At 48.9% G+C, this 17,000-nt stretch overlaps 1 protein-coding gene across 2 annotated transcripts in view; it reads right to left on the reverse strand.

Annotated features, from left to right (window-relative positions):
* Positions 1-1,678, reverse strand: part of LOC116942849 (uncharacterized) — a 65,812-nt gene extending 64,134 nt beyond the window's left edge. For both annotated transcript variants that reach the window (XM_032955219.2, XM_032955218.2), the window contains exon 1: positions 279-1,678. In XM_032955219.2, the coding sequence (XP_032811110.2) occupies positions 279-419 (141 nt within the window). In that variant the 5' untranslated portion in view covers positions 420-1,678. The remainder of the gene's footprint in view (positions 1-278) is intronic.
* Positions 1,679-17,000: the final 15,322 nt, after the last annotated feature.

Below are 17,000 nucleotides of genomic sequence, written 5' to 3' on the forward strand. Positions count from 1 at the left end.
AGTGCCCTACCTTATTACAGACCAAGTCAGACCTTATTGGTCACCCCGTGCCCTTTATAAATCTCAACCTTCATCCCACAAAGTCCCATCACAAAGGAGTGAAACACAAATAAGAGACACAAAAATATATATATTTTTTGCCCGCATTGAAACGACTGTAGGCCGTCTGGAGCTGCAAACTCAACGTCCCTGTACAAGAACAAGCAGTTACCACACCGTATGGGTTGACAACTATGACATTTTTTAACAAACACACACACAAGCATCCCATGTCTTACCTGCTCCGCCACGACTCTAAAGAGACAGGACCCATCTTTGGCTATGAACTTCCGATAGAGGCCGTGGCTCGAGAGATATTCGTCGATTGATTGTTGTTGGGAGTGTGGTTGCACCACTGCAAGTCTTTTGTGTTTGTACATGCTCTTCGGTTGGACGAGGTGGTGATAATTAATGGTGGGTTGGTTGTGTTGTTAGCGATGTCGCTAATGTCGTCGTCTTCGTTGTTGTTGTTGATGGTGGTGGTGGTGGACCATCAAAGGAAACAAGGGGCCGATTATAACAGCGGAACGACTGTCGAGAAAGCTGCGGCCGATGGTGATGGTGGTGTTGACGCTAGTGTCAAGAAAATAAAGCTATTCAAACAACGAGAGAACAAGAAATGGACCGATAAAGACGACTGTTGTTGTTGTTGATAACGACGGCGACGATGATGATGATGCTTAAATCAAGAAGAAAAGGCAAATCTACCCAAGCACAAAAAAAAACAAAAATTCGTTTAAAGATGCTGCCGATTATAATGGAGCGGCTAGGAAGGAATTCACAATAGCCAACATCTTTAAGAAGACGACGACGACGATGCTAATGACGATTACGCCGATAACAACAATAAATTAACGATGAACGCAAACATCAACAACATGCGCCCGTCGGATGTTTTGGTGGTGGAGGGTGGAATCGTTAACAACAACAACAAACAACAAGAAGAACAAGAAGAAGAAGAACCTCCTCCCCCCCACCTCTCCACCCCTACCGTCACCGATCCCCACTCAGTCCACGGACGCCGCGCCACCAACGCTGAGGCGCCAAACGTCAAAGTGGCGGCGCCCCATGGACGCCGCGGACACTGCTTAAGGCAGCCTACGGCAAAGCAAAGCCTCGGCGATGAAGAGGTGCTGGGGGGGGGAGGATGAGCTTCGAGGAGGAGGAGGAGGAGGCGGAAGAGGAGGGTGGAGGGGAGGGAGAGGGGGGGTCCCTGTCCCCTTCTTCTTCCCACCCTCCGCTACCCGCGCACCGACCCCTTTCTGAGCCGCTCTTTACCCCCTCGTCCCGGCCGCCACCGCCACCACCACCACCAGCAACCTCCTCCTCCTCCCTCCTGCTCTCTCCAACACCCCCCCCCCACCGCCCAGGGTGCTGGCTGAGCAAGGAGGTTGCCGCTGCTCCTGCTGCTGCTCCTGCTTCTTCTTCTTCTTCTCGCGGCGGGTGACTGTGTCACTGGAGGAGCGCTCGCCTCCTCCTCGCTGCCGAGGAGCCTGCAGGAGCCCAGCTCCGCCGAGCCAGCGCCATTCCGCAACACTGCGCGGCGATGCGAGTCATTTCCGGCATCATGGCCACAGTGGGGGAGGGGAGAGAGGCTGTGCGTGTGTGTGTGATGGGGTGTGTGTGTGTATGTGATGGGGTGTGTGTATGTGTGATGGGGTGTATGTGTGTGTGATGGGGTGTGTGTGATGGGGGGTGTGTGTGTGTGATGGGGGGTGTGTGTGTGATGGGGGGTGTGTGTGTGATGGGTGTGTGTGTGTGATGGGGGTGTGTGTGTGATGGGGGGTGTGTGTGTGATGGGGTGTGTGTGTGTGATGGGGGGTGTGTGTGTGATGGGGGTGTGTGTGTGATGGGGGGTGTGTGTGTGATGGGTGTGTGATGGGGGTGTGTGTGTCATGGGGGGTGTGTGTGTGATGGGGGTGTGTGTGTGTGATGGGGGGTGTGTGTGTGTGATGGGGGGTGTGTGTGTGATGGGGGGGTGTGTGTGTGATGGCGGTGCGTGTGTGATAGGGGTGTGTGTGTGATGGGTGTGTGTGATGTGGGTGTATGTGTGATGTGGGTGTATGTGTGATGGGGGTGTGTGTGTGATGGGGGTGTGTGTGTGTGATGGGTGTGTGTGTGATGGGTGTGTGTGTGATGGGTGTGTGTGTGTTGAGGTGGGGGGGTAGTGTATGTGTTGAGGTGGGGGGTAGTGTGTGTGTGTGATGGGGGTGTGTGTGTATGTTGAGGTGGGGAGGGTGGTAGTGTGTGTGTGTGATGGGGGTGTGTGTGTATGTTGAGGTGGGGAGGGTGGTAGTGTGTGTGTGTGATGGGGGTGTGTGTGTGTTGAGGTGGGGGGGTGGTAGTGTGTGTATGTGTTGAGGTGGGGGGGGGGTAGTGTGAGTGTGTGATGGGGGAGTGTGTGTGTTGAGGTGCTTGGGTAGTGTGTGTGTGATGGTTGTGTGTGTTTGTTGAGGTGGGGGGTAGTGTGTGTGATGGGGGTGTGTGTGTGTTGAGGTGGGGGGGGTAGTGTGTGTGTGATGGTTGTGTGTGTGTTGAGGTTGGGGGGTAGTGTGAGTGTGTATGATGGGGGTGTGTGTGTGTTGAGGTTGGGGGATAGTGTGTGTGTATGATGGGGGTGTGTGTGTGTTGAGGTGGGTGGGCGGTAGTGTGAGTGTGTGTGATGGGGGTGTGTGTGTGTTGAGGTGGGGGGGGGTAGTAGTGTGAGTGTGTGATGGGGGAGTGTGTGTGTGTGTGTGTTGAGGTGGGGGGGGCGGTGGTAGTGTGAGTGTGTGATGGGTGTGTGTGTGTGTTGAGGTGCTTGGGTAGTGTGTGTGTGATGGTTGTGTGTGTGTGTTGAGGTGGGGGGTAGTGTGTGTGATGGGGGTGTGTGTGTGTGTTGAGGTGGGGGGGTAGTGTGTGTGTGATGGTTGTATGTGTGTGTTGAGGTTGGGGGGTAGTGTGAGTGTGTATGATGGGTGTGTGTGTGTGTGTTGAGGTGGGGGAGTAGTGTGTGTGTGTGTGATGGGGGTGTGTGTGTGTTGAGGTTGGGGGATAGTGTGTGTGTATGATGGGGGTGTGTGTGTGTGTGTTGAGGTGGGGGGGGTGGTAGTGTGAGTGTGATGGGGGGGTGTGTGTGTTGAGGTGGGGGGATAGTGTGAGTGTGTGTGTGATGGGGGGGAATGTGATGATGATGTGTGTGTGATGGGGGGGGGGGTAGTGTGTGTATGCTGGGGATGTGTAATGGGGGGGGGGGGGGGGTGTATGTGATGGTAGTGTGTGTGATGGGGGTGTGTGTGTGATGGGGGGTTGGAGTGTGTGATGGGTGTATGTGTGATGGGTGTATGTGTGATGGGTGTATGTGTGATGGGTGTGTGTGTGTGTGATGGGGGGAGTGTCTGTGTGATGGGGGTGGGAGTGTGTGTGTGTAATGGGAGAAATGTGTGTGATTGGAAGGGAATTGGGGAGTGTGCGTGTTTGTCGTAGCCTTCATAGGTGCTCGCTAACAGCACTTGCCTCAAACAATCTGTTTAGGTTATACGGGCAATGTTTGTCTTTGTAATGGGGTAGTATGTGTGTGTGTGATGGGGGAATGTGTGTGTGATGAGGGGTGTGTGTGTGTGATGGGGGAGTGTGGGTGTGATGAGGGGTGTGTGTGTGTGATGGGGGAGTGTGGGTGTGATGGGGGGAGTGTGTGTGTGTGATGGGGGAGTGTGGGTGTGATGGGGGAAGTGTGTGTGTGTGTGATGGGGGACTGTGTGCATGTGATGGGGGGAGTAGTGGGTGTGTGATAGGGAGAGAGTACGTGCGTGGCCTTTATAGGTGCGCGCTAATAGCACTTGCCCCTACAGTCTGTTAAAGCTATACGGGGAATCTTTGTAATGGGGGAGGGGGTGTGATGGGGGAGTGTGTGTGATGGGGGCGTGGCGTAGGGCTGTTGTTTGTGACTGTGTGAGATGGGGGAGTAGTGACGTGACACTGTGTGTGTGTGGCTGTTTTTTGACAGTCTCACGCCACTGTGTTGTGTTTTGACAGTGGCCTGAGACCGTGGGCTTTAGGAGCGGTCGTGGACTCAGACTCAAATGAGTACTTGGTGCGCTGTGCGTAGTGAACGTCGCCGCTGGGAAGACAAAGGCGACCGGGCGTGGTGCTAGCCACCCCACCCCCTCGTGTACCACCGTGCCGGCCTTCGTAGGGTGCTGCTACTCCCTAACAGCGCTTGCCCCCTACAGTCTGTGAAAGGCTGTACGGGGGATTGTTTGTCTTTGTGTCATGCGGGACTTTGTGTGTGACGGGGGAGTGTGTGTGTGTGTGGCGTGAAAGAGACGTGTAGGAGTGGCGTGAGACTGTGTGTAAGGGGGTGGGTTCTGTCTGTGTGTGTGTGTGATGGAGGGGTGTGTGTCTGTGTGACAGTGGGAGTGGCGTGGGACTGTGAGGGGTGGGTTCTGTGTGTGTGTGTGTGATGGAGGGATGTGTGTCTGTGTGACAGAGGGAGTGGCGTGGGACTGTATTATTGAGAAGGTGTGTGCGTGATGGAGGGATGTGTGTCTGTGTGACAGAGGGAGTGGCGTGGGACTGTGTGTATGAGGTGTGTGTCTGTGTGATGGAGGAATGTGTGTCTGTGTGACAGGGAAATAGAGTGAGACTGTGAGGGGTGGGTTCTGTGTGTGTGCGTGATGGTGTGTCTGTGTGACAGTGGGAGTGGCGTGGGACTGTGAGGGGTGGGTTCTGTGTGCGTGATGGAGGGATGTGTGTCTGTGTGACAGAGGGAGTGGCGTGAGACTGTGTGTATAGAAGTGTGTGTCTGTGTGATGGAGGAATGTGTGACAGGGAAGTAGAGTGAGACTGTGTGTATGAGGTGTGTGTGTGTGATGGAGGAATGTGTGTCTGTGTGATAGAGGGAGTGGCGTAGGACTGTATTATTGAGAAGGTGTGTGTGTGTGATGGAGGAATGTGTGTCTGTGTGACAGAGGGAGTGGCGTGAGACTGTGTGTATGAGGTTTGTGCGTGATGGAGGGATGTGTGTCTGTGTGACAGAGGGAGTGGCGTGGGACTGTATTATTGAGAAGGTGTGTGTGTGTGATGGAGGAATGTGTGTCTGTGTGACAGAGGGAGTGGCGTGAGACTGTGTGTATAGAGGTGTGTGTTTGTGTGATGGAGGAATGTGTGTCTGTGTGACAGGGAAATAGAGTGAGACTGTGAGGGGTGGGTTCTGTGTGTGTGCGTGATGGAGGAATGTGTGTCTGTGTGACAGAGGGAGTGGCGTGAGACTGTGTGTATAGAGGTGTGTGTTTGTGTGATGGAGGAATGTGTGACAGGGAAGTAGTGAGACTGTGTGTATGAGATGTGTGCGTGTGATGGAGGAATGTGTGTCTGTGTGACAGAGGGAGTGGCGTGAGACTGTGTGTATGAGGTTTGTGCGTGATGGAGGGATGTGTGTCTGTGTGACAGAGGGAGTGGCGTGGGACTGTATTATTGAGAAGGTGTGTGTGTGTGATGGAGGAATGTGTGTCTGTGTGACAGAGGGAGTGGCGTGAGACTGTGTGTATAGAGGTGTGTGTTTGTGTGATGGAGGAATGTGTGTCTGTGTGACAGGGAAATAGAGTGAGACTGTGAGGGGTGGGTTCTGTGTGTGTGCGTGATGGAGGAATGTGTGTCTGTGTGACAGAGGGAGTGGCGTGAGACTGTGTGTATAGAGGTGTGTGTTTGTGTGATGGAGGAATGTGTGACAGGGAAGTAGTGAGACTGTGTGTATGAGATGTGTGCGTGTGATGGAGGAATGTGTGTCTGTGTGACAGAGGGAGTGGCGTGAGACTGTGTGTGAGGGGTGGGATCTGTGTGTGTGTGTCTGTGTGATGGGGGGGGTGTGTGTGTCTATGTGGGAGTGTTTGCGTGTGAGAGATGAGGGAGTGGCGTGGCTGTGTGACTGTGTGAGCCAGAGAGAGGAGAGATGGAGGATTGGCCCTGAGAGTGTTGTGTGTAAAAGGTGGGGGGGGGGGGAGTGGCTGTGGGGGTCATGCTTTTGTGAGTGAGAGACATTGGTGGTGGTGGGGGGGGTTGGCCCGAGTGTGTGTGTGTGTGAGATGGGGGTGTGGCGACAGAGTTTCTATGCAGTCGTAGGGCTGTATATGCGTGGGCGTGATGGGTGGAGGATTTGTGTCTGTGTGTGTGCTATAGGATGGGTAATGGTGGGGGGGGGGGGGCTGTCAGTGTGTGAATGATGGGGGAGTGGTGTGTTTGTGTGTGTGTCTGATAGTTGGGGGGGGGCGTTGTATTATGGTACACGAGGGGGTGGGGTGGCCAGCAACCACGCCCGACCGCCTTTGTCTCCCGATTGACGATGATTTTACACAACCGCACAAAGCACTCTTTTAAGGCTGAGTCAACCTAGGGGAAGGCCCGGGACCGGTTCAAACATTCGCCGGCTTTCATAGGGTGCTCGCTAACAGCACTTGCGGCTACACGGGGCATCTCTATATTTGTTGTAGTGTGTCAGATTATGGGGATTTTTTTTTAGTGCGTATGATCACCGTAGTCGTGGTGGCATGGCAAGTGTGGTTATGACGGGGGATATGAATGTGTGTTATGTTGAGGGTGGGTGTTGTTATAGTCTGGGTGTTTTGCTTGTTGGATAACGTATCTTATAGTTGGGATTATAGTACCGTCACATGCCTCGCGTGCGTGTGTGTGACGCGTGTTTGTGTGTTGTGATTGAGACTATAGTGCCTCTTATAATGGGGATGGGTATGTGTGTGTGTGTATGATGTTGGGGATAAAGAGTTCTTTTGATCCTGATGTCGTGTCTCTGTGTGACAGTGCGGGTGGGAGTGGCATGTTGACGATTAGGGGGGTGGTGTGAATGTGTCGGTGTTCGAAAGTGGAGGTGTTACGTCAATTTCTGACGGGTTTCAAAGTGGGTCAGGGAGCCGGGATTTATAGTTGGGAGTATTGTACATGAATAGGGGTCGCTTAAGAGCATTTTGGTGCGGGTGGTGTGAATATGTGACGATTGCTATATTTACGTAATTGCGTCTGATATTTTACATGTCCTGTTATAAGCGAATTTTACAGCCCAGAAGTAAATTGACAGCCCTTTGTAAATGCGCTGCTGGATGAAGGCCTCCCCATGCTGTGTCAGTCATGGGTGTTTGTTTGACCAGGCTGACCGGGTGCTGACCGGTGAAAGTGGGGAAGATATCACTCGCCACTGATGTTTGTAGCGTCATTGTTTAAACAAATGCTGCACTACATCTCATCATCATGAAAGTTTGGGGTAGACTTAATGGGAGGGTGAATGTCAAAAAAAAATGCCAAACCAGTGGTTGTCTCCCCAAGATCGCATAAATTCGTTTTTAAAGCAGCTTTAGGACACTTGGGAAAGTAGCTCTAGGTTGCATACATGTCAAATCTCACGAGTTACCCTTGATAATCTATGTTGAGTGTCTCACGGGGCGCGCAGTGGATCCTCACGTTGCTTGTTGTTGTTTACCTGTTGTAAACAACTTCCTTGACTCGGCACTCTTTACTGCAATGCACCCGCGGCTACTGCCGATGGTTCCGGTCTTAGATCTTTCCGTGTGCCTTTAGTCACAGCCTCTCTTTGAGAAAGAGGCGGGAAAGTAATAACAGCTGTTGAAGGTTATCAATATGAATAATTTACTTTGGGGGAGTTCCACTAATTGGTGATATGCAAGCATCGTTTAGTGACAACCTTCTTCCCATCTTCTCCAAAAGTGGACTTGCCCTTGCCTGCGAGACACTTTAGTTTGTGTGTAACTCTTGATCATTGGGTTTTACCCATGGATTCCTGAGTCGATCAATTGCCTGGTGCTTCCTCTCAGCTTCTTGGAGTTCTCTATCTCTCTTTTTCTTGGGTTTCCCTCTCAGTTTCTTGGGGGTTTTCCCAACGTTTTTCAGTCGGGGGTCCCACCGATTTGAACCGATTGTGGTTGACGTGTATGAATTCGCATAAGCTGTTAACCCATACGGTTTACCCCGTATTCCTGTACAGGGAAATAAAGTTTTCAGGTCCATACGGCGTACAACTGTTTCAATAGGGCAAATTTTATAGTGTAGTATAATGTATAGTGTAGTGTATAGAAGCATACCTATCAACCCATACGGTTTACCCGTATTCTTGTACAGGGATATTGAGTTTTCGGGTCCATATGGCATACAGCCATTTCAATACAGGCCATTTTTTTACTGGTATGAAATGTAGTGGACTGGAAGCCCAACCGGGATTAATTCACAGGAGACAGGGGATTAATTGTGTATGTCTGTGGATGTCTGTCCACGTGTATCCGGACACCCGGATATATAACAAATGCGCTCCTAGTGGGCATTACTGGTAGGAAACGTAGTGGACTGGAAGCCCAACCGGGATTAATTCTCACAGGAGGCAGGAGATTTATTGTGTATCCAGACACCCTGATATATAAAAACATCACCACCTAGCGCCCATTTATACTGGTACTGGTAGGAAATGTAGTAGACTGGAAGCCCAACCGGGATTAATTCTCACAGGAGGCAGGGGATTAATTGTGTATGTCTGTGGATGTCTGTCCACGTGTATCCGGACATTCGGATATAAAAAATGGGAGGGGTGGGGCTGGGTGGACAGGGGAGGGTAGGGAGGGGCTGGGTGGGGAGAGGCTGGGTGGGGAGGGGAGGGTGGGGAGGGTGGGGCTGGGTGGGGGGTGGGAGGGGTGGGGCTGGGTGGGGAGGGGCTGGTCACCCCGTGGTGCCCTTATAAAACTCAACGTTTAACCTACTCACGCCGGCTTGTGCCCGCCCTCACAGTCGGGCATATTTGCGGAATACACCACGTGGTGCCGCCATTGACCCTGGCCATTGACCGAGCAACCAACGTTCCTACCAGCCCCCTCCGCAGGAATGTGTTTGTCTATTTGTTTGTGTTTATCCTTTGTGATGGGAGTTTGTAGGATGAACGTTGATATTTATAAGGTAGGCACTGATAAGGGATTGACAGGTATGAATTTGTGACTTTTAGGATTTCTAATAGGATCCCTTAAAATAAAAAAATAGTAATTCTCAATCCACCAATGGATGAAGGTCTCCTCACGCTGTCGGACATGGTGGGGTTTTTTTTACCATACTGCACCACGATGATAAATATAACAATAGACTTTACCCTGTCTGGCAATAAAACAGGAGGTTTAACACGTAAGCTTTCGCGGCCAGGAGGTGTTAAGATGTTAAAACGCCAAGTCTACATTAACCACACGTACTTGGGGGCCGTCCATAAATGACGTCACGCACCTGGGGGGGGGGGGGGGTCAGACATTTGTGACGAGGGGGTGGGGGGGGTTTGAGAAATGTGACGTCACATCAAAATGCGCAACTTTAAATAAATATAGACAGCACGTTCTACTTAATTAAATATACTTTTTGATGTTTTCTCCTACAACGTCAGAGTACAGCGGCACATTAAATACGCACTACAATGACAATAGTTTAAAGCAATTTGAAGCATGTTTAATTTTTTTTGGGGGGGGCAGAGCTTTGTGACGTCATATTTGAGGGGGGGGGTCTGACTTTTTGTGACGCCGTGTGATGAGAGGGGGGGGGGGTCAAGAATCATCCAAAATCGAGTGACGTAATTTATGGACGGCCCCTTGTGGCAAAACATGCTAACCAACATGCTCTGATAACATAAGCATTGTCTTTGAAACTGATTGGCGTATACCAGAGACAGCCTTGTTCGTTATGGCCTTGTCTCACCAGTGTCAGACCAGAGAACGCCAAAAGGCGAACAACACAAAGACAATGCAAGTTGTAGTGAGTTCTGGATACATCGGAGACGGATCTTGGAGTCAACACTTTTATTGATACAACACTTGGCAATACAGCCCCGGCTCACTCAGGGCAACGGCCCTTCAATAACCACTGCCTGGGGAGGTATTGCCTCCGGGCTAACGTGCCCTAAAACGGGACCACGACTCTGGGTCCTTCGGCTATGGGTGCCTAGGGGAGGCTACTCTAACCCGACCACTGGCCCACTCGCACCCGGCCCTCACAAGGACGTCGGGCCGGGGGTTCCCAGGGTCTCACCGCTGAGCCACACAGAGTCACGGCCCTTACAAGGGCAGCGGGGCTAGGGGTCCCAGGGTCCTATCTCGCTTCTGTCTTGAACTGGCCCCGGACCCTTCCCGTGGTCCAGCTTTTATGCCCAGCACCAGTACGTCAGCCCTGGCTCCGCCTACCTTCTCGAGAGTTCCAGAGGGGGCTCCGGGGGATCCCAGGACACCCCGCAGCCCCCTCCCATCGGGAGGGGTCCCGGGGGATCCTGCAACACCCCGCAGCCCACCCATCTGCCCTTGGGCTAGGGATATAACGACTGCCCCTGCAGGTAAGTCTACACAGCCCATCGATATCCCGACACAAGTATCAGAGCATCATAGCTCGGGTTGAGCAGTTCGGCCAATCGGTTTCAAAAACAATGCATATATTATCATCAGAGCCATGTTTATTTGCATGTTTTACTAACAGGTACGTGTGGTTAATGCAGAATTGATGCCTTGAAAAAGGTATCTATTTCGTGTTTGAACATCTTAACACCTTTTGATTTAAAGCTTTCGTGACTGCAGGAAGTCGTATTCTTGGTTCTCTCGGTAAAGTCACGTAGAAGGGAAACAATAAAATAATAAAAATATAAAACAATAAAATTCTCACGGCATGCATTATTTTATTGTTTCCTTTCTACGTGACTTTACCGAAAGAACTAAGAATATCTTAACACCTGTTTTAATGCCAGAAAGGCTAAAGCCTATTCTTATATTTTTCATAATTTTGATCCTGGCAAAAAGGTCCCATAGATATACTTCACCATGCTGGTCGGTGCGGGTTGGTGAATTTGGGGTGGTGGAGGACAGGATCAACCCTGTTACCACTGTGCCACTGATGTTCCAATCCCACAGCACGCTAACCACGATACCACTGCTCCTATACCCCCCCCCCCCTTAGGATCCTTAACACCTTTACCTATCTGGGAGAGAATGTTGCAGCTGAAAGCTAACGTGACAAATTGAGGTGGTTGGTTTAATAGTTTTTGCAAAGTTTCACTATATTTAGAAGATTTTATGCCCGAATTCACAGTCTTTTTATTCTCCACATCTGGCAGCAGCACTGGCGGCTGTTGTTTTGTAGGGGCAGGGGCCGGGCAGTGAGTGGATTTCTAGCCAAACCAGTGTTTCCAGATCACAAGCAAAAAAAAACCGCCTCCAGACTTACGGACGAAAACTTTAGGATTCCCTGAACATACTTTGAACGTTTTTGTTTTGATTTGCTAAATACACACCTACAATTTAACCAACAAAATCATTACATTCGTCAATGATACTGCCTTTAAACAGAAACGTTAATTTATATATATTTTTAAAATGGTTTTTTTTTAAGGCCACAGTGCTATTGAAGGTAAGCTATTGAGTTTTGTTGTTATTTGTGCTCGTTCAGCACTGCCAACGCAGTTATGACCGAAGAACTTGCTATACTTAACCAAAACCCTGAAGCCAAGACATAGTCACCATTCGTAATCAAGCCAGAAAAAAACACGTGTGAAGTTTTATAGACAGCTGGGTAGAATAAACCTGCATTTTTGTTATAAGGCAAACCCCTTTGTACCACTAGCTCTTTACGGACGAAGTGTAGTTGTTCAGAAAACCCGATTTGACGAAAACCGTTCAGTTAAAACCAACTACACCCTACTAATTTCTCTAATCGTCACACATTTCAGTATGACTCGTCACACGGATAATCAATAGTTTATAATACTTAATATGTGAAATCATACCGCATTCTATCTTAATTTCAGCTCTTTTGTCATTCCACTACTGGATGAAGGACTTGCAATGTCGTTAGTCGAGGGGGTTGTTTAACCATACTTCACCACGCTGGTCAATGAAAGATGGTGAGATGCAATGCGCTAACCGCAGCGCCACCACTCCCCACTAATTACCCGAAATATGGAAATGAACCGGTTTAAACCGATTTCACCAAACGGTTGATGTAAATCCAGTACAAAGCATTTCTCAAAACGTATCGCACACATTACAAAGTGGTAGTTTATAATCGGGTGGTGGGGGGAGTTTGTACGAACCCAGCGACCCGAGTTCTATTCCTTCTCACGGCCAACACCAGTGACAAATATCTGAACAGGTCCTGGGCATGCCCTAGGTCGACCCGACCTCAAATGAATGTATGTATGTTCAGCTTCTTTCGTACCGTACGTAGCCAATCGTGGTAATCGGCGGTGTGTGGCAAAGATAATATTACCGTAGCTCGTACGGTGTGTAAAAATATGCACTTCAGAATCACTACACATTTATTTATACTGAAGGAATCCGATGAGCTATGAAGTTCTTTTTTTCACAGATATCCAGTCGGGCCGGGTAAGAACGTTGCAACAACAAACAGGACAACACAAAGGCGGGCGTGCGTGGTTGCTGGCACATCAAACCTGTCAACCCCTTGTCAGTGTTTGACCTTATTACAGACCAAGTCAGATCGTATTGGTCACCCCGTGCCCTTATAAATCTCAACGTTCATCCTGCAAAGTCCCATCACAAGGGAGAAACACAAAAAAATTGTCAATCACCACTACTACACTCACCACTACAAACCTATCAACCTCTTATCAGTGCCTACTTTATTACAGACCAAGTCAGACCGTATTGGTCACCCCGTGCCCTTATAAATCTCAACGTTCATCTTGCAAAGTCCCATCACAAGGGAGAAACACAAAAAGATTGTCAATCACCACTACTACACTCACCACTACAAACCTGTCAACCTCTTATCAGTGCCTACTTTATTACAGACCAAATCAGATCGTATTGGCCACCCCGTGCCCTTATAAATCTCAACGTTCATCCTGCAAAGTCCCAGCACAAGGCGAGAAACACAAAAAAATTGTCAATCACCACTACTACACTCACCACTACAAACCTGTCAACCTCTTATCAGTGCCTACTTTATTACAGACCAAGTCAGATCGTATTGGCCACCCCGTGCCCTTATAAATCTCAACGTTCATCCTGCAAAGTCCCATCACAAGGCGAGAAACACAAAAAAATTGTCAATCACCACTACTACACTCACCACTACAAACCTGTCAACCTCTTATCAGTGCCTACTTTATTACAGACCAATTCAGATCGTATTGGTCACCCCGTGCCCTTATAAATCTCAACGTTCATTCTTCAAAGTCCCATCACAAGGGAGAAACACAAAAAATGGTCAATTACCACTACTACACTCACCACTACAAACCTGTCAACCTCTTATCAGTGCCTACTTTATTACAGACCAAATCAGATCGTATTGGTCACCCCGTGCCCTTATAAATCTCAACGTTCATCCTGCAAAGTCCCATCACAAGGGAGAAACACAAAAAAATTGTCAATCACCACTACTACACTCACCACGAATACACCCACCACTACACACCTGTCAACCTCTCATCAGTGCCTACTTTATTACAGACCAATTCAGACCTTACAGGTCAACCCCTGGCCCTTTAAAAGCTCAACGTTCATCCTGCAAAGTCCCATCACAAGGCGAGAAACACAACCAAATAGACAAAAAAAATGTTTGTTGCCCGCATTGAAACGGCTGTAGGCCGTATGAACCTGAAAACTAAATTTCCCTGCACAAGAATAGGGGGTAAACCGTATGGGTTGACTGCTATGGCACACCTACGCGGTTTGTGTGCCGTACCGGCCTTCGTAGGTGCTCGCTCATAGCACTTGACCCCCAAAAATAGTAATATTTAAAAACACTTTTTTTTTAAACCACGCTTTTATGAAACGTACTAGTCATGGAAGAACTCCACGACTCCAGGAAGTGGCCCTGAAGCTTGCCACGACCTAAGGGGGCCCTGGCCAATTACAGCCAACGTCAGCTGACCGTGGACAATTTGACCCAAGCCGAAACATAACGTATACAAAATAATGTTAAAAAATATATATATATAATTTTTATGATAGAATATAGTGTTGTCATCTGTATGACATAAGTATACCAAGTTTGCAGTCGATAGCACATTGGGAGGTGGGTTAAAATTGAGTTACAAGATTTGAGGATACACCAACGACAACAACAACAGACAAGAGTGAGTTAATAGAAAGCGTGTAGTAGTAATAATAATGATAAAAAGGAGTCTTGTTAAGGCGAGTGAGAGGAGGAGGAGGGGGGATCTTCGTCTTTAGATGTGAATGGTGGGTGGTGTGGGGTGAAGTTTAGGTCCGCTCATCGACGAAATACGCAGCAGTCGCGTTCTTATGAGCCGCGATGGTGGACGTCGTCGTGACAAGGGGGGGGGGGGGGGGGTGGCCACCGTTGTGACCACTGGGAGATCCACGCCATCGAGAACGAGAGTAGTTGCCTCGTTTTGTTGTTGTCGTCGCCCTTTGGGGCTCGATCGATCGTTCGCTCAGCTTCGTTCGCGAATGGTCGCGTGCACAGCGTCAACTGATCTAACATAAGAGAGGGTTTTTTTTTTTTTGGGGGGGGGGGGGAGGTTAGATGGTGTCAATATATATAAATGTTGTGTCGTCGTTCAAACCCGCCACCACCCGACACAGCCGACTAGCGAGGGTCTTGTCACGTAAACAGAACGTGGCCAATTCGTCACTGGTACAGCGCTAACCGGTGTGTTGGAGAGCCAAGCCGCAACATTTACAATCCGAGGACTGTGGTGACGAGTTTTAACGACACATTCATATATCGAGGGGCCGTCCATAAATGACGTCACGCGATTTTTGACGATTTTTGACCCCCCTCGTCACACGGCGTCACAAAAAGTCAGACCCCCCCCCCTCAAATATGACGTCACAAAGCTCTGCCCGCTCCCCCCCAAATAAAACATGCTTCAAATCGCTTTAAACTATTGTCATTGTAGTGCGAATTTAATGTGGCGCTGCACTCTGATGTTGCAGGAGAAAACATTTATTAAAAAGTCTATTTAATTAAGTGGAACGTGTTGTCTATATTTAAAATTTGCGCATTTTGATTTGACGTCACATTTCTCAACCCCCCCCCCCCTCGTCACACATCGTCACAAATGTCTGACCCCCCCCCTAGGTGGGTGACGTCATTTATGGACGGCCCCTGACGGCCCCCCCCAAAAAAACTATATTATGGATATTGGTCGCGATAGCCGACGCGTAAAACTCAACTGCTCTTGCTTGCCATACAACGGCGTCTTAAAAGTTTCAGTTTATTTATTTTGGTATAGCCCTGTAAGCCATTCGGCTCTTGAATCGGGTGCAACCACAACAAAAACAAAAACACGAACAAGAAAACATCTTAAAGTGACTATGTGACTGTGCAAACATTTGTTTGAAACGCGGATAACGAGGGGGATGGTAACTAGTCAGGGAAAAAAGTATTTGATCCCCTGCTGATTTTGTACGTTTGCCCACTGACAAAGAAATGATCAGTCTATAATTTTAATGGTAGGTTTATTTGAACAGTGAGAGACAGAATAACAACAAGACAATCCAGAAAAACCCATGTCAAAAATGTTATAAATTGATTTGCATTTTAATGAGGGAAATATGTATTTGACCCCTCTGCAAAATATGACTTAGTACTTGGTGGCAAAACCCTTGTTGGCAATCACAGAGGTCAGACGTTTCTTGTAGTTGGCCACCAGGTTTGCACACATCTCAGGAGGGATTTTGTCCCACTCCTCTTTGCAGATCTTTCCAAGTCATTAAGGTTTCGAGGCTGACGTTTGGCAACTCGAACCTTTAGCTCCCTCCACAGATTTTCTATGGGATTAAGGTCTGGAGACTGGCTAGGCCACTCCAGGACCTTAATGTGCTTCTTCTTGAGCCACTCCTTTGTTGCCTTGGCCGTGTGTTTTGGGTCATTGTCATGCTGGAATACCCATCCACGACCCATTTTCAATGCCCTGGCTGATGGAAGGAGGTTCTCACCCAAGATTTGACGGTACATGGCTCCATCCATCGTCCCTTTGATGCAGTGAAGTTGTCCTGTCTCCTTAGCAGAAAAACACCCCCAAAGCATAATGTTTCCACCTCCATGTTTGACGGTGGGGATGGTGTTCTTGGGGTCATAGGCAGCATTCCTCCTCCTCCAAACACGGCGAGTTGAGTTGATGCCCAAGAGCTCCATTTTGGTCTCATCTGACCACAACACTTTCACCCAGTTGTCCTCTGAATCATTCAGATGTTCATTGTCAAACTTCAGACCGGCATGTATATGTGCTTTCTTGAGCAGGGGGACCTTGCGGGCGCTGCAGGATTTCAGTCCTTCACGGCGTAGTGTGTTACCAATTGTTTTCTTGGTGACTATGGTCCCAGCTGCCTTGAGATCATTGACAAGATCCTCCCGTGTAGCTCTGGCCTGATTCCTCACCGTTCTCATGATCATTGCAACTCCACGAGGTGAGATCTTGCATGGAGCCCCAGGCCGAGGGAGATTGACAGTTCTTTTGTGTTTCTTCCATTTGCGAATAATCGCACCAACTGTTGTCACCTTCTCACCAAGCTGCTTGGTAATGGTCTTGTAGCCCATTCCAGCCTTGTGTAGGTCTACAATCTTGTCCCTAACATCCTTGGAGAGCTCTTTGGTCTTGGCCATGGTGGAGAGTTTGGAATCTGATTGATTGATTGCTTCTGTGGACAGGTGTCTTTTATACAGGTAACAAGCTGAGATTAGGAGCACTCCCTTTAAGAGTGTGCTCCTAATCTCAGTTCGTTACCTGTATAAAAGACACCTGGGAGCCAGAAATATTTCTGATTGAGAGGGGGTCAAATACTTATTTCCCTAATTAAAATGCAAATCAATTTATAACATTTCTGACATGCGTTTTTCTCGACTTTTTGTTGTTATTCTGTCTCTCACTGTTCAAATAAACCTACCATTAAAATTATAGACTGATCATTTCTTTGTCAGTGGGCAAACGTACAAAATCACCAGGGGATCAAATACTT

Source organism: Petromyzon marinus, chromosome 16 (genome assembly GCF_048934315.1).
Source record: "Petromyzon marinus isolate PM22_M1 ecotype Great Lakes invasive population chromosome 16, UKy_Petmar_22M1.pri1.0, whole genome shotgun sequence".
Taxonomy (NCBI): domain Eukaryota; kingdom Metazoa; phylum Chordata; class Hyperoartia; order Petromyzontiformes; family Petromyzontidae; genus Petromyzon; species Petromyzon marinus.